The sequence below is a fragment of the Lutra lutra genome, chromosome 13 (genome assembly GCF_902655055.1).
Source record: "Lutra lutra chromosome 13, mLutLut1.2, whole genome shotgun sequence".
Classification (NCBI taxonomy): Eukaryota; Metazoa; Chordata; class Mammalia; order Carnivora; family Mustelidae; genus Lutra; species Lutra lutra.
This window is the reverse complement of record NC_062290.1, coordinates 83955254-83975825: the sequence shown is the minus strand read 5'-3', so window position 1 is coordinate 83975825 and position 20572 is coordinate 83955254. Positions and strand designations below refer to the sequence as shown.

The following is a 20572-nucleotide window of genomic DNA, read 5'->3' as shown; positions in this document are numbered from 1 at the left end:
TTGTTTTCATTGGGTATATGCCCAGAAGTACATTTCCTGGGATAAAAAAGGCATACTTTTAAGGATTTTGAAACTTACTGACAAACTGCCTTCCATAGTGGCTCTACAATTTAGTTCTACGAGTAGGGGACAACGGTCCTTCTAAGTGTCCTCACCAATGCTGTTTCTAAGTTTTCCGGCTTAACCTGCCTAAACAAAGTTCGGATCTTTATGCCTTTAATGAGTACACCGTGAATTTGCCTCTCTTACTATGGACAGCTCAGAAATCCATGATACTTATTACTTCTTTACATTATAACACCTTGGACATTAGCATCAGTTTTGATGGTGAGATAGGAAAGACACAGAATGAATGTAAGTGAGACCTCTTTTGCTACAAATGAGAGGATAAATAAGGAAAAGAGAAAGCCTTGAGGGCATGAAGATGAACTTTCCCAATTTTGCTATTTTGCCAGAATTGGCCCTACTTTCTAATGCCTCAAGTAATTCTCTCCTCACTCAAATATCAATACAACACAACTCCTCTTTGGGGGAATAGCAGCTATAAAAAATGTACTAAAATGTACCAGAGATGACAATTCCTTTAAAGAGATTAGGAAGACCTGTCTTACCAAATTCTCTTTTATTGCTTTGGACACTTTCAACATATCTTGACAGTAGCAGTTTGAAATATGTCTTTAGAACTCCATCTACCTAAGACAGGGGTATGGGGGGTGGGCGGGACAGGGACCAGGCAACCAGTTTCCGAATATTGTTTCTGAACACCTTCCCTTACTACCTGCTGGTTTCCTGTCTTGGGAGCAGAAATGTCCTATGGATAAGGAGCTTCTCTACTAGAGGACTACAGCCATTTCTTTCTAGGGAGCAAACATATGACAAGAGGATGGGTCTCCCTGGTCCACATACAGGTTAGAGAATGAAGAGGTGGGGTGACTGCACAGCTTTCTTCAGCACCATAGTCCTGTCATTAGTCTTGCACTATGGGAATGGATTGGGGGCTGGGATGGTGGTGGGAAACCCATCCCACCAGTATCTCCTGAGCATCTATTACACACACAGAATTGTGTTATACACTAGGGAAACAATGTGGGCAAAAAAGACACTTTTTTTTGTCCTTTATGAAACTTGTGTTCTAGTGTTCCCTAACTCTCCCATGGTCTGTTATTGGTCCTTATCTCTCTTAGTTAACTACTGTTACTAGAGCCCCTCTGAACTCCTCAATTCCACTGAAAAATGTATGCCTGCCATAGATTAGAACTAGACATTAGTCTAGATGTTAACCTTTAGCTGGGCCCAAACTTTGTAAAAGGCAGATACTCTTTAAAATCTGCAGCACTGAGATTCAGCATTTGACCATTCTCTGGCTGCAAAAAAAACAGTGTCTTTCTCAGTTCATGGTGGGTTTTGTTTTTATTGCTGAGTTTAAGGGGAGAAGAGTTCTCTAAACTATTACTTACTCTTCCACCTTGAGCAGCATTGACTTAGAAGGTAAACTACAAGTCTCAAGACTACCAGTTATAGAGCAGACAGTCTCAAACAGTGAGAACAATTCTATCTTTCCCAGCTTTAACATATAACTTAAGTCGGTTCTGCAGGAAGACTTCAAATTGTATCTCTAACTTCTCCCAAAACAATATATGTGCTTTCTCTGCACTTCAAAATGCTTTATGTGAACTAAATGCACCAAGATGATTATAGAATAGAGCTCAGAATGCTAACTCTCAGAACAGGACAAAGATCCTCCTTGCCTATTTCTAGATGTTTGACCTTGGGCAAATTCCTTTTTCTGAGATTCCATTTCCTTATGTGCAAAATAAGGATAATAGAAATCTCATTTTTCAGAATTTTTGTGAGGATTATATAAACAAAATATTATTCTACTTTAAACTAAGTACCTACCTACCATATGTTAAGCATTAGTAACTGGTGGCCATTAATATTAGACATGGGAAAAGTGAAAGTTACAGGGTACAATGGGAATTGGAAAGTAAGGGCTGGCTCTAACTTGAAAAAAGTACATTTAACCATTAGTATATATTTCTTTTAACCCAATTATTCTTGCCACCTCTAGGCCTTTGTTAATGCAATTTCTTAGCCAGAAATACCCAGAGCTGCCCATTTATCTCTTGCACTTTAAAAGTCCCAGCTCAAAAACTACTCTTCATGATGTCCTGCCACAGCTCCCCAAAATAAAAAATGGATTTGCCTCTATGAATTTCCAGACACTTTCTGTGAACCTCACATATACACATGCTTCATATGACCTTCTACCATAATCAGCTTTTCTCCCTGTTTACAAAAATAAAAAGTCCTGCTACAAAATTATAGGTTAGAAAATACCTCCCAAACTTTTGCTTTTCCTGTGCTCCTTCTCTCCACTTCTCATGTCTACACAGTAGCTTTTAACAGAGACTGACAGATTAGTTAATGGATATAACCATGAAAAAAAAAAGAGGAGGAAAAAAAGAGAGGTGGTTGATTCCTAATGTTTATCAGCGTGAAAATCCAATACTACACATACATGATTTGTACATTTAAATACTCATATTTTATAAAAGAGTCATGTGTGGAAGCTGCATTTTGGCAAGTGAAACTGTCCCTGTAAAATGAATCAGTTGAAATGGGAACATTTATTTAGGTGGAAGCTATGTCAAGTTTGCTCTAAAAATGTGTTGATACACTAAGCTAGCACATGCTGATTCTTAAAAAAAGGCATTAATTATAAATCTCATTTTTTTCCAACTTGATTACAGTTATCTTAAAGAAGGTCCTGTGCTCGTTTTCAAATCTCCCATAATCCTTTGCATACAGTACACTCTCATAGGTATTTACTGAAAAATTCCAAATGCTATGTCACAGTTATCAATTCCCTGATAAACTTATAATGGTGTGCATGGTATACCACCCCATAATAGAAATTAAGCTCTCCCTACAATTTACCTTCCTCTTCATCATCTTCTGGAGGAGAGGGTATCATTGAACTCTGAGATCCAGACTGTGGCAGGCGAATTGAGGGACTGGCTGTAGTTTTCCTCCTCTCTCTCTCTGATTCACTTTCCAAGCACACAACTTCGTATAAAGTGTCAGTATTGTTCTTTCTCTCCTTCTGCTTTATCTTGAAGATGAAAAAATGTGATTTACTAAGTGGTACAATTATTTTTTAATTGATAACTACACTTCTGATTTCATACAGGATTAGAGAAGAAAAAGGTATTACTTTGAATGACTACACTAAATGTAACCTTTTTTTTTTCTTTTTTAAAGATTTTATTTATTTGACACAGACAGAGACAGTGAGAGAGGGTTAGAACAGCAGGCTCCCCACTGAGCAGGGAGCCTGACACCGGGCTCAATTTCAGTATCCCCTGGATTATGACTTGAGCCAGAGGCTCAACAACTGAGTCACACAGGCACTCCTAAATGTAAACTTTTCTAAATAGAAAAATATGTTTAGACTTAAAAATCCAGAAGAAAATGGGTTAGGAGGACTCTAATTCTGCAGTTTTACTTACTGTCATCATATATGCAGCTACCAAAATTTAGTAAGTATTAGCAATCTATAGCTTCCTAGTTAGTTTAAGGTGTCCTTCAAGGTTTCCTACAAGCAACTACCCATGAGGAGAGTGCCTGGGTGGCTCAGTCAGTTAAGCATCTGCCTTCGGCTCAGGTCATGATCCCACGGTCCTGGGATCAAACCCTGCATTGGACTCTCTGCTCAGCAGGAGTCTGCTTCTCCCTCTGGCCCTCCGTCTGCTCATGCTCTCTCTCACGCATGAGCTTTGTATCAAATAAATAAAAACTTAAAAAAAAATAAACTATCCCTGAGAAAATGTTTTTTATTTTATGTTTTTTTAGAGAACTAGAGAGGATGGGGAAGGGCAGAGGGAGAGAGAGAGAATCTTAAGCAGGCTCCACACCCAGTGCTGAGCCCAATGAAGGGCTCATTGTGACTCTGACTGAGATGATCCAATAAGCTGAAAAGAAGAGTCAGATGCTTAACTAAATGATCTACCCAGGCACCCAGAAAAAAAATGTTTTAAAATATTCTAAGACAGTTTAGAGATTCTCTTTAGAGAGTCCTTTTATTTCCATGCTTCTTCCCACTCCTTTATCTTAATTAAAGCAATGTAGAGAATGTTCTTCAACTGAAAGCTACAACTGGGGGTCAGAAGGAGAAGGTGAGTGGTAGAAAAGAGATTAATGAAATTCACAAAAATTTTGTATCTCAAATTGGTTTGCATTCTGAGGCAAACACAAGGCAGTTTGAACTCACCTAAATTAAAAATTAAGAACCAAGAATATAAAACTTTTCCAGCACCAAATTTAAATATATTAATACACCACATTATAGCCAGCTTATTAAGAAGGGGGAAAAAGAGTGAAATACAGAGCAGGACAAAATGGCAGAATTACAGGAAAAGATACAAAGACAACTAGAAATGTGGCTACATCAATGAGAAAGATGTATAAGCACAAAGTAAAAATACAAGAGAGGGGGATTAAAAGGTTCATGAAGTACAGAAGTATCAGGCAGAGTAGATTTTATCATCTGAATGTTCATGCAGGTTTTTGAAAAAATTATACCAATCTTGGAAGACCAAATTAGTGGCAACATGTACTTTCGATATCATCCTGAAGCACTGCTTAATACTGGAGTCGGTAAACCTTTATGTAAAGGGCCAAAGAGTAAATATTTTAAGCTCTATGGGCAACCAGTCTGTCACAACTACTCAACTCTGCCATGATGGTGCAAAAGCACCTACAGACACTAACTGAGTGAGTGTGGCTATATTCCAAAAGAGCTTTATAAAAACGAAGGCCAGGCCAGATTTGACCCATACTTTGCCAACTTTGTTTTAACGTGCCCACCTAAGGATTAATTTTCTAGATGAATGAACGATTTTGACTTAGCTGCTTAATACTAAAGACTCAGACTCTATGAAGCTATATATTAACCTAAAGATGTGTGTCCAATAGATAGGCAAATGATTTCTGTCCAGTAGAAAAGATATCCCAAACTTACCTATAAGATAGTAGTCAGTTTTATTTCTGACCTAACAATCTTGTTCTAACATTTTTTCTTTTTTTTAAAGAAGGACTGTATGGGGCGCCTGGGTGGCTCAGTGGGTTAAGCCGCTGCCTTCGGCTCAGGTCATGATCTCGGGGTCCTGGGATCGAGTCCCGCATCGGGCTCTCTGCTCAGCAGGGAGCCTGCTTCCCTTCCTCTCTGCCTACTTGTGATCTCTCTCTGTCAAATAAATAAATAAATAAAATAAATAAAAAAATAAAGAAGGACTGTATCAACTCAAGTTCCTCAAATATGTAGAGCAAAATACTGGCTCCCTCATTACTCAATGAATTGAATTAAAATCTATGACATATGTTTATTCTAAATTTATAATTGTGATTTTTAACTTTTAAGTATTATACTTTGATAAAAGAATAGGATTTCCTTTTTTCATTCATTATAAATTACTATCTGAAACAGTTAATTACTATCTAAAAGAGTTCAAAGATCAATAGCATTTTACTCAAAAAAAAAAAATTCTCAGACCATCTGGAAAAAGATTCAATCAGACACATACTTTATACCATATACCAGAATAAAACACTAATGAATCAGAGATCTAGAAGTAGAAAAACAAAAACATATAAGTAATAGAAGAAAATGTGTATATTTCATTATTATTGGGTGTAGGGAAAGTATTTCTGACTCAAAATCCAGAAGCTTTAATGGGAAAAACTTGATAAATTCAAGTACATAAAAATAAACTATATGGCAAAAAAGCTGAAAAGACTCTTCATAATTTAAGTCACAAGACAAATGACAAACCAGAAGAAATATTTGCAATTTATATCTCAAAGAGTTAATCTCGCAAATACAGAAAGACCTTCTAAAAACTAAAAGGAAAAAGGCCAAAACCAAAAAGCCAAAAATATGAAAAGACAGTTTAGAGAAAACAAGGAAAATTACCCTTAAACATATGAAAAAAAAAGGGGCTTGTTTTCGTTCATCAGAGGATAAATTAAGACTACAATCAGATCCTTTTTTTAAAATTTTTTTAGATTTATTTATTTATTTATTTGACAGAGATCACAAGTAGGCAAAGAGGCAGGCAGAGAGAGAGGAAGGGAAGCAGGCTCCCTGCTGAGCAGAGAGCCCGATGTGGGGCTCATCCCAGGACCCCGGGATCATGACCTGGGCTGAAGACAGACGCTTTAACCCACTGAGCCACCCAGGTGCCCCTACAATCAGAACCTTAAGTTTAACAACATACCCTTGACAAGCCTATGGAGAAGCAGGTACTTTCATATCCTGTTCATCCCTATGATTACAACAGTGAGAAAGGGAAATCTGGCAAATATAACAAAATTACATATGCAAAATTATTTACTCTAAGATGCACTTTCATTAAATCAAAACAACTTATGCACAAGGTTCTATACTACAACATTATTTGGAATAGCAAATGATTTTTAAAATCCAAAAATCTATCAATAGAGGACAATTAAAAAATCATAAATCATGATTCATCCAAACAACAAAGTACTATGTAGCCATTAAGAATGAGGAAGATCGGGGCGCCTGGGTGGCTCAGTGGGTTAAGCCGCTGCCTTCGGCTCAGGTCATGATCTCGGAGTCCTGGGATCGAGTCCCGCATCGGGCTCTTTGCTCAGCAGGGAGCCTGCTTCCTCCTCTCTTTCTGCCTGCCTCTCTGCCTGCTTGTGATCTCTCTCTGTCAAATAAATAAATAAAAAATCTTTAAAAAAAAAAAAAAGAATGAGGAAGATCTCTAAAGAGGCACCTGGGTGCTCAGTTGGTTAAGCTACTGACACTCTAATTTTGGCTGATCTCAGAGTTGTGAGATCAAGCCCCATGTCCATCTCTGAGCTCCATCCATCTCTGCACTCAGCAAGAAGTCTGCTTGTCCCTCTCCCTCTGCTCTTCCCCCTGCTCTCTCCCTCCCTCATATATAAATAAATAAAATCTTGAAAAAAAAAAGGTGTAGGACAGTACATAGGCTAGTTTGTATTTAAAAAGGGAGTTAAGAAATATATAGGAGTATTTTATTACTTTCACAAAAAGAAATACTGGGAAGATAACCCAGAAACCACTAATAATGGTTACTTATGGGTTTGGATGGAGAAACATGAATTAAAGATTTCTGAGTACATTTTTACATAATCTTGACTTTTGTATCACTGTATTTTAAATACTCAAAAACTTAAACCAAAAAGGAAAAAAAGACCCAAAGACCCCAAATTGAAAATATGGAAACAAATGAACCTAACTATATGTCAAATGGTAACATAACTATAATGGAAAAGAATTTTTTTCCAATTTAACTTTTGAACATATCACTCATTTTATAATCTTACTGGAACATGTTCAAAGGGCGAAAAAAGTTCCATAAAATCTTAAACTTCACTCAATAGTTTCATTATTAACTGTAATACTGACATTTTTGGAATGAATATCAACAAATGGGAATTTGAAACTGTACAGACACAAATAATTTCATATTACATACATCCATTTTTGTTGTATCTACATATTACAGGTATATTAATAAATGTTTTTCCCAAAACTTAAGTTCAGAATATACTAAATATTCTGGAAACCTTTTCATTTAGATGTTTACATACTGATTTTCATATGCTGATACTAAAATATGCATCTTATTTCCAACTGAAAGAAGTTTGTACAACATAAATTGTACACAAATTGCAGTGTGACATCATCTATATTTTAGAAATGGTACAAGTTTATTAATGAATGCTTAATTACCCCATCAGTAACTATATTAATATATGTTTGTCCTCACTGAAATTTTAAGTAATTAAAATCTGTATTTCAAAAACAAATATAATAGTACCTTTTCTTAACATTTTACAGGCTTATAAAGATTTTGTTATAAATACTCTAGGAGCAATAAAAGATCTGTATTCAGGGTGTTTCCTGCAATACTGTCATTTTTAAATTTTTTGATAAAGTAGGATAAAGCAAATAAATATATTACAGTTACTGTATTTAAGATATTCAATATTAGAAACATATATAAATGTAGAAGAAGAAAACTCCGCAATGTGAAATTATTATTGAAAATATGTGAATGAACTCAAGTGATTGAGGGAAGGATCATCAATGCTAAAGGATGCTAAAACCAGTAGTTAGAAAGTTGTTGAGGAACAGGGTATTTGGAAGTTGCCAAAGAACCACCCCAAACATTACTTGCTAAATGCAAAGAGAAAACTACTTTTACAAAGGAGAAATCCAGGGGTCACCACCTGAACCCAGTGATCACACTTCTCAGGAATAGCAGAATACCACGATATCATGTGTCTCCTGATTTAGCCATAGAAGATCTCTAGTACAGAGAGCATTTCCGTATTTTTTACCTTGAGAGGCAAAGTGGTTTACTGCATACGTGTGCACGGCACGCACACGTGCACACATATGCGCACAAATACACACCCCTCCCAAAGAGAAATAAGAGGCTCAGGTTTCTAACATGGTTATACTATAACTTGCCCATGCGATGCTGGCCACATACTTAGTCTTATAGTCATCATTTATAAACGATGTAGAAATCATTTATAAAATAATTTCATAAAAGATTCTAAGACACCTCCTCTTTGGCAATAAAATTCTGTAATTCTATAGTTTTAAGAATGCTTAGCTGCTCTTAAATTCACTTTATGTTACTGTTGGAAAACCCTAGTCTTCAGACCAGTTTCTTCCACTTCTACTAAACAATATTCTAAATATTAAAATCCAAGAGAACGATCATTATTTCTCCATTTATTTATTTATTTATTTATTTAAGTAGGCTCCACGACCAGTGCAGAGCCCAATGCGGGGCTTGAACTCATGACCCTGAGATCAAGACCTGAGCTGAGACCGAGAGTCAGACATTCAATCAACTAAGCCACCTAGGTGCTTCTTTCCCCACTAATTTTCAAAGTTTCTTCTCTAATATGATGCCATATTCATATAATAATACTCACAGGTGGGTAGGCTTCCAGGCTAAAGAGGAGTTATAGAGTCATCAGATAATTTTAGTGATAGGAAAAAGAATCAATTTTTAAACATGTATTAAAAAAATTTCTATAATTATTTTCCCATATTGATAACAACAGAAACTATATGCTGTATATTTAAAAAATTTGGTCTGCACCACTATTTCCTTTTTAGTCTGATGAGAACTGCAAAAGGGTTAAAATTTTTAATTCTCCTTAATTTAAGTAACTCCTATGTGTCTATGAAAAGAATCCTGACTGAGAACTCTTAGAAGGCTCAGGTATGCATCTTGTTCACACAACATTCCATAAAATCAATTTTACATCTTTGGATCTATAAAAATGAAAATACTATCTTCACTGGATCGCTATAAAAATTATACAACAGAAAAAGTCAAAGTAGCTAGTACAGTGATGGCCACCGTAGGCTCTCAACCACTGTAGTTATTACTTTTTAATACCATAAATATAAAGAAGGGAATAAACTTAGTTTATTATGTTACAAGAAATGAGATTAACAGTCCTCTAAGTGCATTAAGACAGCAACAAGTTGCTTAAATTCTTCACACTCTCTCTCTTCTTTCCTATTCCCTACCCCTCACAAAATTCCCCCCCACCCCCAAAATAAGACTTACCCAAATAAGGAGAAAAATGAAAGATTATCCCCAGGAATTCCTTCCACATATAAACTTCTGCTTTTTGCAAAGAAAATATTGACAACTTGGCCTATGTTTATTTAGCTTGTAACCTTAACAGAGTCTAGAGTAGACTACTGGATTAGGTCTCAGGTATATGTGGCTACTTGACCCCGCCTAAGTCATTTATTAGCCTACTTAGATATATTATTTTAGACCAAACCACAATAAATAATATTCCTGGAAACCCATGCAGTCTTTGAATATAAGGCTGTATAAGATCTAAAGGGAAAAGAGAGATCAAAGGAATCTTATGTTCACTAAGATTAAAAAGACAGAACTCTCTAATTAAAGAGAATATGTTTTCTTACATACAAATTTGTACTAAAATTATGGAATTAATTTCTATTTATCATCTCTTACTCTAAACAATTAAGAATCATCCCTACTCCCTAAACTTTTAAAATAATACCCATAAACTGGTTTTCTTTCTGAAGTGTTGTTCTTCTGGGGCTGATCCACTAATAAAAATCAATGTTGTTCTGATTTCATGTCTTAGTATTTTTTTTAAAAGTAGGCTCCATTCCCACTGTGGAGCCCAACACGAGCCCAAACTCCTGACCCTACGATCAAGACCTGAGCTGAGATCAAGAGTCAGATGCCTAACTGACTGAGCCATGCCGGCATCTCAATGACTTAATATTTTTTATTCTTTCTCTGCTTCACTAAGGTTCCACAGTCCCTCTCTATAACAGCTAAAATACATGAAGAACATACCATATACCAAATGTGTTATACAGTTTCTCACTTAATGTCACAATAACATTATGAGGAAGATTCAATCACTGCATTCTACAGTTGAGTACACGGGCTCACAGAGTTGAAGGTACTTGCTAGTCAGTGGTAATATCCCCATTTTCTGATTCCAAAGCAAACGTCTAGTTGATAACCCTATGCTAATCCTTTTCTGCTGCCACAGTGATGTGCTGGGAGAACAGTGCTGGAGCCCAGGTTTGCTTTCTGTCTCCTAAGACAACATGGAAGAGAAATCTCTATTCCTCTTCTGTTTGCCACCTTTCTCTAACTATAACCAAAAGGGCTAACTTGAAAACACTGGAACTAAAATACTTATTGCTATCAGAAAGTATACTCAACTAAACCCACAAGCAACACTGTAATTTTGTAAAACCAAAAATCGAAGTTACATGTCAATAAAAATCAATTCAACAAATATTTATAGAGAACTACTATGTTTTAGATGCTTAGATAAATCAGTGAACAAGGCAGATCAGGAATACTGTCTTAGTAGAGGTTTCTTTTTTTTTAAATAGGTTTTTTTTTTTTTTTAAGATTTTATTTATTTATTTGACAGAAAGAGAGAGATCACAAGTAGGCAGAGAGGCAGGCAGGGGGCGGGGGAGGTGGGGAAGCAGGCTCCCCGCTGAGCAGAGAGCCCGACGCGGGGCTCGATCCCAGGACCATGGGCTCATGACCCGAACTGAAGGCAGAGGCTTTAACCCACTGAGCCACCCAGGCGCCCCTTAGTAGAGGCTTCTAACAGGGAAAACAGATAATAAGCAAAATAAAGTTTATTATGTCGTATGCTGGAAGTTAAGAGCAGACAAACTGCAGTGCTACATGTGGCAGTCAGGCATTACTAAGATGTCAATCTAAGCACAAATTTATAGAAGATAAGGACTTGAAAAAGGTGAATAATAGCAAGTGAGAAACTGGAAGAGCATTTAAGGCAGAAGAAACAGTTAATAGCGGAAGGCCCTGAGAGCATGGCTAGAGCAGAAGCAGCAAGGAAGAAGAGCATTAAGAGAGAAATTAGTTCATGACACAACAGACAGCAGACCACATAGTGTCTTAAAAGCCACAGAAAGGACTCTCACTTTTATAGAGTAAAATAGGTTTAAAGAGTTATAAGCAGAAAAGTGATATGATTTGATCTTAGGTTGCTATGTTGAGAATATATGGCGGGGGGGGGGTGCACAAAAAGAAACAGGGAGCTGTGAAGAGGCTACTACAGTAACTCAGGTAAAGGTGACAATTCAAATAAGATTAGTGTAATTTAAGTGCTATGGAGCAGCCAGAATATGATTGATTTTGATAGTAAACAGAATTTCCTGACAGACTGGATAGGGGGTGTGAAAAATCAAAGTAAAATTCTCAGTGACAATTAGGAGAAGATGTCCATGAACTGAGACAGTGAAGACAGGTACGGAGAGCATTTTAGGGGTTGAGGGTGAAGGACCGAGGTAAATCTGAGATATCCTGAAGGCTAAGTGAAAGGTTAAGGAAGGGGAGAGTGATCATTTGCTCAAAGGCCAAGGACTATGAAGACTCTGACTGACCACCAGATTTAGCAATTTAGGTCACTATGGAATTGATTTTTTTTTCAAGAAGTTCTGATACAAAGGAAAGGAAAGTCCCCCCCCCCCAAAAGGGGGTAACTAGTGGGGCATCTGAGCCAAGAAAAACTAAAAGAAGGAAACACAGATTTCATCTGCTGCCCACCCCAGGTAAAATAGAGTGTAGAATTTGTAGAAATTAACTGACAGATTTTTTTTTTAAACTGATACTCAAAAGAGACCATAACATAACAGACCATAAAAATCTATTAAAAAATGTCTAACATATCTAACATATCCAAAATTGCTAGACAAAGAAAAAATGTGACTCACCAGACATTAGAATTAGCAGTTAAGGATTTTTAAAGTAGCAGTATTATAATTATGCTCAAGGATGTAAGAGAGAATCTTCTTGAAAGAACAAAGAGGAAATCTCATAAGAAAACAGAAACTATAAAAAAGAACCAAATGGACATTCCAGAAATAAGAAGTTCAAGACCTGAAATTAAAAAAAAAACAAAAACAGGGGGCGCCTGGGTGGCTCAGTGGGTTAGGCCGCTGCCTTCGGCTCAGGTCATGATCTCAGAGTCCTGGGATCGAGTCCCGCATCGGGCTCTCTGCTCAGCAGGGAGCCTGCTTCCTCCTGTCTCTCTGCCTGCCTCTCTGCCTGCTTGTGATCTCTCTCTGTCAAATAAATAAATAAAATCTTAAAAAAAAAAAAACAAAAACAGAAACAAAACTTAATTGAATGAGCTTAATAAAAAATTAGGGATGATGAAAGTGGCAAGCCAACTTTAAGACATGTCAAAAGAGAGTTAAAATGATATCCCACCTGAAGAAAAAACAGAAAAAAAAAATAAGATTTAAAAAAACAGAGGGGTGCCTGGGTGGCTCAGTGCATTGAGCCCCTGCCTTCAGCTCGGGTCATGATCTCAGGGTCCTGGGATCGAGCCCCGCATTGGGCTCTCTGCTCAGTGGGGAGCTGGCTTCCTCCCCTTCTCTCTACCTGCCTCTCTATCTACCTGTGATCTCTGTCAAATAAATAAATAAAATCTTTAAAAAGCAACACAAAACAAAACAACCAGACTAAAATATATGTAAGTGGAATCTTAGGAGAGAAAAAAAGAGATGGGGCAGGAAAAAAGGTAGAAAGAAATAACAAACCAAAATAAAAAAAATCAAGAAATTAAAAAAAAAAAGGGGGGGTGGGGAGGAAATTGTAGGAAGGGTTTTTAAGCCCCCCCTTTTTTAAGATTCAGAAAGAAAAAAAAAAAAAAGAAATAACAGACCAGATTTTCCTCAAAATTGGTAAAACAAAACAAAACAAAACAAAAATTGAAAAATTCGAGAAGTTTGGGGCACCTGGGTGGCTCAGTAGGTTAAGTGTCTGCCTTTGGCTCGGGTCATGAACCCAAGGTCCTGGGATCCAGCCACACATTGGGCTCCCTGCTCAGTGGGGAGTTTGCTTCTCCCTCTCCCACTTCTCCCTCTCTCATTCTGTGTCAAATAAATAAATAAAAATTCAAGAAGCTCAACAAACCCAAGTGAGACAAAGAATACCATGCCTAGGCACATCATATTTAAATGTCTAGAAATCAAAGATAAAAAATAATCTTAAAAGCAGCTAGGAAAAAGTGACTCATTCCATACAGAGAAATAGTATCAATAAATGCACCCTAACTTCACATCAAAAACAATGCGCCAGGAGACTGAGATGACATCTTTAAAGTGCTAAAAGAAAAAAAAAAAATGTCAACCCAGAATACTACAGCCAGTGAAAATATCCCACTGGAATGAAGTTGAAATAAAACCATGTTCGGATAAAGAAGTCTAAGAGTTATAGGACTTCAGTATATGGACACCAGAAGAAATGTTAAAATAAGTTCTCCAGATTGAAGGCAAGTAAGATCAGACAAGAACCTGGTTCTTAAGGAGGAAATGAAGAGAAAAAAAATGATAAATAGGTGGGTAAAAATAAAAGACACTTCTCCTCTTAATATGTTTAAAATACACATGACTGTTTAAAGATAAAAGTGACAACTTAGCTTCATGATAAATCAGCCTCAAAAATAGTTTCTCCTTTATCTACCTCCCTCCCATATTTATAAAAAAGTGTAGTACCTGTTTTAGTTTCAAAAAGAAATTTTCAGTAGTACTACGTTTGCTGAAGGGCCAGAATAATCTTTCATTAGGTGAGCAAACGCGGACTTTTGTCTCTATGAGAAATCGAACAGGCTCCTGTACTTCTGTTATTACCAAATCAACAGCTGTGGTCATAAACAGCACTTTATCTAGAGAGAGAGGTGGGGAGAAGCAAATTAAAAAAATGGAAATATATTTGCTCATACAATTAATGTAAAATTAGTTACTTTTCTCACAAACTTTCAAGACAGCTTAAGGTAATCCATTAATTAAATCAAAATCTAAAGTAATCAGATACATGGCTGTTTTGAAAACTCTTTTTCTGTCCTGAGAATTCTTTGCTTGGGTAGACTCCTTGGAATTAGTGATGGCATTATATAAAAGTTTATGAAATGTTCTGTCAAATTGATTTGCAAAAGTGGCATATGGCCTCTTCATGCCACTCTCACCAACAGTGGGGATTCTCAACTTTTAAAATCTTGGTTAACTTATCCATTTATCTATAGTGCTATGAGTAACAAGAAAAAAATGAAGGGGAGAAAAATAAATGCTCAATAGGAGGCACCAGTTATGCAAATAATGTTACATTATAAGGAGAAAATATTATGCAGCCACTAAATGACATTCAGAAACAGTAGGAAATAACTTGAAAAAGGCAGTTTCTGCAAAAGAGTATCTGAAAAGCTACATAAGAAACTGGTCCCTATGGTCCCCTTGGGGTAGGGCCCTGAGGACCGTGGCAGATTCTTACTTTTCCCTCCATATCCTTTTAATTTTTAATCATATGTGCATATATTATCTTTCCACAAAAATAAAATTTAGAATTCTGTATGTAGGTAAGTACACGAATGGAAAAGGAAGCAGGGAAGTGAAAAATTAAGAGACAGGAGGGAAAAATAAGGGGGGGAATGATACTTTGTTTATAGGTCAAATTTAATAAACTCAAAGACCTATAACAAATTCTTTGGTTTCACCAGAATTAAAGAAAATACTGATATTTGTCAAATAAGTGGTCCTAAGGTTTGGGTGTCTTTTGGGACTAAAATTTCTGTTCGTGATATCAGCAATCTGCATCACCTTTAGGAGTTTCCTCATTTACAACTTGAAAAGGTAGAGATTTTGGATTCCAGCTCCCAGTGATAACATAGGACTTTCCATCTGAACTTTTGCCCATAGATTCCTAAAGAGTAAAGACAAACATTAATGCCAAAATAAAGTAACAACAGCTAATTCCCATTTTGCTGCCTTTAAAAGAATAGGAGTCATAAAAATATAAGAATATGAAAGAGGGTCAGATTTTTTAAAACAAAAATATATATGAATGAGACTGCAGTTAAAATAAAAGATATGCCAATTATTTATGCAATCGCTCCTGAAAAATTATGAAGTAAATGCTTAGAAATCATATCAAACTACAAATTCAGAGAAATTTACCACCTGAATCTATGCTGAATGCTTCTGTCAAGTGCATAATTATCACATAAATTTCAGTTTTGAAAATAAAGATTTTCATAATAGCAACAATACTACTACTACCTACATTTATAAAACTCATGATAGTCTGTAAATACTTCTCTCGTGAACCTTCTCTTTGATTCCAACTTCAACCTTAAATTATAAACAAGGATTATTCACTATCATACAGTGAAGAAACTGAGGCTGAGACTAAATAGGTCTAAGGTCAGACTAGTAAATATCAAGTCAGAAATGAGGAAATTCCTTATCTTTGTTTACTGCTACTGCAGCTCATAAGAACACCTTCATAAAAGTCCTTTACCATCAGATTCAGGTCAGATAAAGTGAACCCTTTATCAAGGAAATAGTGTATAACCTTAAAATGAAAAGCAAGTCTTACCAAATCTAACAAGTGCATGTCACTATTTCGTACATCTTTTCCTGGGCTAAGGAGAAGACCAAAACACCTACAAAGAAAGAACAGGCATAAATTTGCAAAGAAGATAATATTAAAAAAAGATGTTTAAACTAGGTCATTTAAAATTCTTATTGATGGATAAAGGACACATTAAAATTATCAATAAACTAGTATTGCCCAAATAACCTTACTTCTTTAATTTACATAAACAAATTCTACGTATCTTTCATTATCACATAGCGAAAGTCAGCATATTAGCTGAAGATTTATGGGAGTTAATTCAAAGTGAACAAAGTATTCACTTCAATAACCCAAAGAATTCCCCAGAGAACAAAATTCTTCCAAATACATTTTTGAATACAGTATATGGTTACTCCACTGGATTGATAAAAACCAGAATTTATATTTAAGCTGAATTAACTAAAAATGTTTACCTTTCAATGGCCAGCTCTTTATTAGTTGTTTGTTGCACATAGATGACAATTTTCTTATCAGTTCCTTGGCGAAGTTTAAAGCACTGTCTGTCCTTCTCTTTAGGAACTGCACTGTAGAACAGCATGTTTCATTAATTTTGCAAAGTATTTTCTTGTGACATATACTAGAACAACTTCCCTCGAATCTAGGATTCTTTTCTATGCCTGGTTTTCAAGTCATAACAGAAATTTAAAAATCATCATCAACCTCTTCAGTGAAAATATTATCATTACTGTATATAATCCATTAAACAATTTATAACAGCTAGAAAAAACTGATATGCTCCCTAAAATGTGGCTTTAATTTCTTAATTTTCTGTTGTTGTTAAGTTAGATATCTATAAAGCACGTAGCATGGCATCTAGCACATAGGTACTCAAAAAAAAAAAAAAGTTAATTTTCTTTCAACTTAGTCACTTTTTTTTTTACAAATAATTACTGCCTTATTTGTTTAAATATGTAATAAAGAAAAAATAATCATAGATCTTTTGAATTTTAAACAAGGTACCTTCAAAAAATAACAGAGATAAGGAATATATGGCCAACAGTCAGCTGTTGCTTAGTGTTTCCCTTAAGCAGTGATAACCTTATTATTCCCCCGTGCAATAACTATAAAAATAATACTAAGGAGGGCGCCTGGGTGGCTCAGTGGGTTAAGCCGCTGCCTTCGGCTCAGGTCATGATCCCAGGTCCTGGGTTCGAGCCCCACATCGGGCTTTCTGCTCAGCAGGGAGCCTGCTTCCTCCTCTCTCTCTGCCTGCCTCTCTGCCTACTTGTGATTTCTCTCTGTCAAATAAATAAATAAAATCTTTAAAAAAAATAATACTAAGGATATAGTTAAACATCTACTTAAGAAAAAAATTGAAAATATCCTTAAAATTAGAATTTACCAAAGTAACCCCCTACTCTCCCACACACCACTTTCTCTGGATCCTCTGTTCTCAAAAGCAAACATCTGCCAATGGCAATCTGCCAAAGTGCAGCAAATACGAATTATGTCTTGGTACTGTACAACTTTAAAATAATAATGGCAGCAGAACCATTACAAGGTACTATAAAAGGCTAAATGAGATTTCCAGATATTGACTCAAAGTAAAAAGTGGCTCTGACGATATAAAGTTAGTTTGAAGATCATCTGTACTTAGAGAGTAAACAATTCAAAAACACTCTCTAAAACTCAGAATAAGAAAATCAAAGAATCTGGGTGCCTGGCTGGCTCAGTCAGTGACTGAGGGTTGATCTCAGGGTTGTTAAGTCTGAGCCCCATGTTGGATGTAGAGATTACTTTAAAATAAAATCTTTAAAAAAAGAGAAGGAGAGAGAAAAGAAAAGAAAACTGAAGAATCTTAGCAAGTGAGTCTGGAAATGACAAACGTGCAAAGAAAAATGTCTGCATACCAAACTGTTAAACATTTGTGGCTGACAAAATTTTCACCTCTAAGGATATGTACACAGGTCTCAACTTTTAAATGATAAAAGATACACTAGTCTTTATGTTCTGCAAATGCTGACACAGAAATAAATATAATCCCATCTCTTAGTAGTATTTAAGACAACAGCAAATACAAAGTTGTCTCTGGTGTCTTAAGTACAAGGAGAAGGCCTATTAACAGGAAACAGAGTAGCGACTGCAGGCAGTGAAGTGAACTTCAAGGAGATTATATTTCTAGTCTTGTCATCGTATCACTGAACAGATCCACCCCAATAATTTTACATTGACTTCCTATTATATAAATTACAATACTGAGATCCAGGTTTAACTTCCCCAGGCTTCTTTACTTATAAAACAAGGAAAGTATCAAATACCCAGCATATCTAATAGGGTTATATGGTAGAATAAGTAAGACAAAAAGTGCTCTGAATGTTATAAATGAAAACGTTCCATCTTCCTAAGGGCTAAGTTGAAAGTAGGTTTCTAATAATAATAAGAATTTTCAGGGATGAAAAGAAGAGCATTAAGTCTTGTCACAGCATTGTATTTACGTTAGAGTAAAACCACAATCTATCTTGTGTTATGGTTACTTATTACACCTGTATTTTTGGATAGATACTAAGTCATATGGGTACGCCACTATATTATGTTTTAATGAAATATAACGGACATACAACATTATATTTATTTGAGGTGTATAACAATGTTTTGACATTTGTATATATTGTGAAATGCATCAAATTTTAATTATTCTATTCTGGTGAACATTTAATTTCCACCTTTTCATTTTATTATTACAAACAGTATTAAGGGGAATATCCATCTTGACAATTCTTTGGGTACCTCAATGATGTTTACAGAATCACTGGAAAAAAAACAGTTGCGTTTGGCCCATTCAAATCTGATAAAGAGATGCTAATTTTCAACAAGTCACTATCACTATGATAGGACTACACAACACTATATTCTACCATAAACAACAAATTCAATAAAACCATGTTAAAAAAAAATAACAAAGCCCTGACAAATGCAAAGAGCAAAATGACCATCTAGGGATTTTTCATATAGCATCCCCTTGGTGTGAGGGTGAACAGGGATGTCTATGATTATGATCATTCTACCTTGAACATGCCTGAGTTAAGAAGCAGTTTAGTGCTTCTAAGAGATCTTAAACATCGTTCCTATTTGTAATTGAAATTTATAAAAGGGATCTACATAAATTTCTTTACAAAAGGGGAAAAATGGAGTTTAAAGAAACTTTTGTTTCTTAAAAAGGAAAAAAAAACTGTTACAAAGTTTAAAGATTATAATTTCCACTTCCTAGGGCCAGCATATATACTGTGGGAAGCAGCATATCCCAAAGTTGCCGTGCAAACAGAAATACAGCTATCGAGTGGGCACAGACCATAGTGTCTAATACTTCAGTGCACAAATCAAAGTTGAAGCTGCATTATACATGAAATTGGCCACCAGATGGCATGATAATTCCAAAAGTCTTTGCAGGGAAACCAAGTGTTATCAGTTGTTCAAACAAACCAGTCATTGTGTTTTCTAATTTGAAAGCAAAATAGTAGAAAACATTCATATTTTAAGGTTAATTTCATTTTACCCATTTTATGAGGTAATCATGAAGGAAAGAGACTCTGAATATGCAACTATCAATTATGATCCAAGAAGCACCTAATATGTGATAATGGGTTATAGAGGAAAAAAAAAATCATCTGTGACTGTAGTATTTTAAAGTTAGAAAGCACTTTAGAGTTTAGCCAACTTATTTTATAAGTAAGGAAACTACTGCCAGGAGATATAAAGAAACTTGGAAAAGTTCACAGTGTTAATAGTAGCAATAATTAAACTAAATCTAAGTATTTCTATTCTAGGGTTCTTTCCACTACTCAAAAGTATCATTTTACGTAAAAGCCCAAGCTAGTTATTTCTGACCCTATATGCAAGACTAAGACTTCAGACACAGACTTCATTTCTCCTTATCCAATGTGTTCAGATAAACTTTAATGGAAAAACTGATGTCAACAGCCTTAAGACTTTTAGATTATTAAAACAAATTAACCAGCCAAAAAGACCAAAGAACCAGCAAAACAAATGCAGCTACAAATCCAGCTTGCTTAACTACTATCATATTTCATATCAGCAGTCAGCCGGTTACTCTGAGTCTAAAAGAACATAGTAACGTAACGTATTTCTCCATACAAAAGAATTTAATAGCTTTAAAATTCTTCAAATCTTGCCTCTTAAAAAGAGAAATGAAAAAAAAAAAAAAACAGTCCCATTCAGAGGACATGAACAGACATTTCTGCAAAGACATCTCGATGGCCAACAGACACATGATAAAGAGCTCACCATCACTCGGCATCAGGGAAATACAAATCAAAACCACAATGAGATACCACCTCACACCAGTAAGAATGGGTAAAATTAACAAGTCAGGAAACGACAGATGCTGGCGAGGATGTGCAGAAAAGGGGAACCATCCTACACTGTTGGTGGGAATGCAAGCTGGTGCCACCCACTCTGGAAAACAGCATGGAGGTTCCTCAAAAAGTTGAAAATAGAGCTACCCTACCACCCAGCAAATCGCACTACTAGGTATTTACCCGAAAGATACAAATGTAATGATCCGAAGG

At 35.7% G+C, this 20572-nt stretch overlaps 1 protein-coding gene across 6 annotated transcripts in view; it reads right to left on the bottom strand.

Annotated features, from left to right (window-relative positions):
• Positions 1 to 20572, bottom strand: part of RABGAP1 (RAB GTPase activating protein 1) — a 155494-nt gene that overhangs the window by 87395 nt on the left and 47527 nt on the right. For all 6 annotated transcript variants that reach the window (XM_047699512.1, XM_047699518.1, XM_047699514.1 and 3 more), the window contains 5 exons: positions 16460 to 16570; positions 16008 to 16074; positions 15230 to 15332; positions 14132 to 14301; positions 2941 to 3115 (listed from right to left, as the gene is read on the bottom strand). In XM_047699512.1, coding sequence (XP_047555468.1) covers positions 2941 to 3115; positions 14132 to 14301; positions 15230 to 15332; positions 16008 to 16074; positions 16460 to 16570 — 626 coding nt within the window. The remainder of the gene's footprint in view (positions 1 to 2940; positions 3116 to 14131; positions 14302 to 15229; positions 15333 to 16007; positions 16075 to 16459; positions 16571 to 20572) is intronic.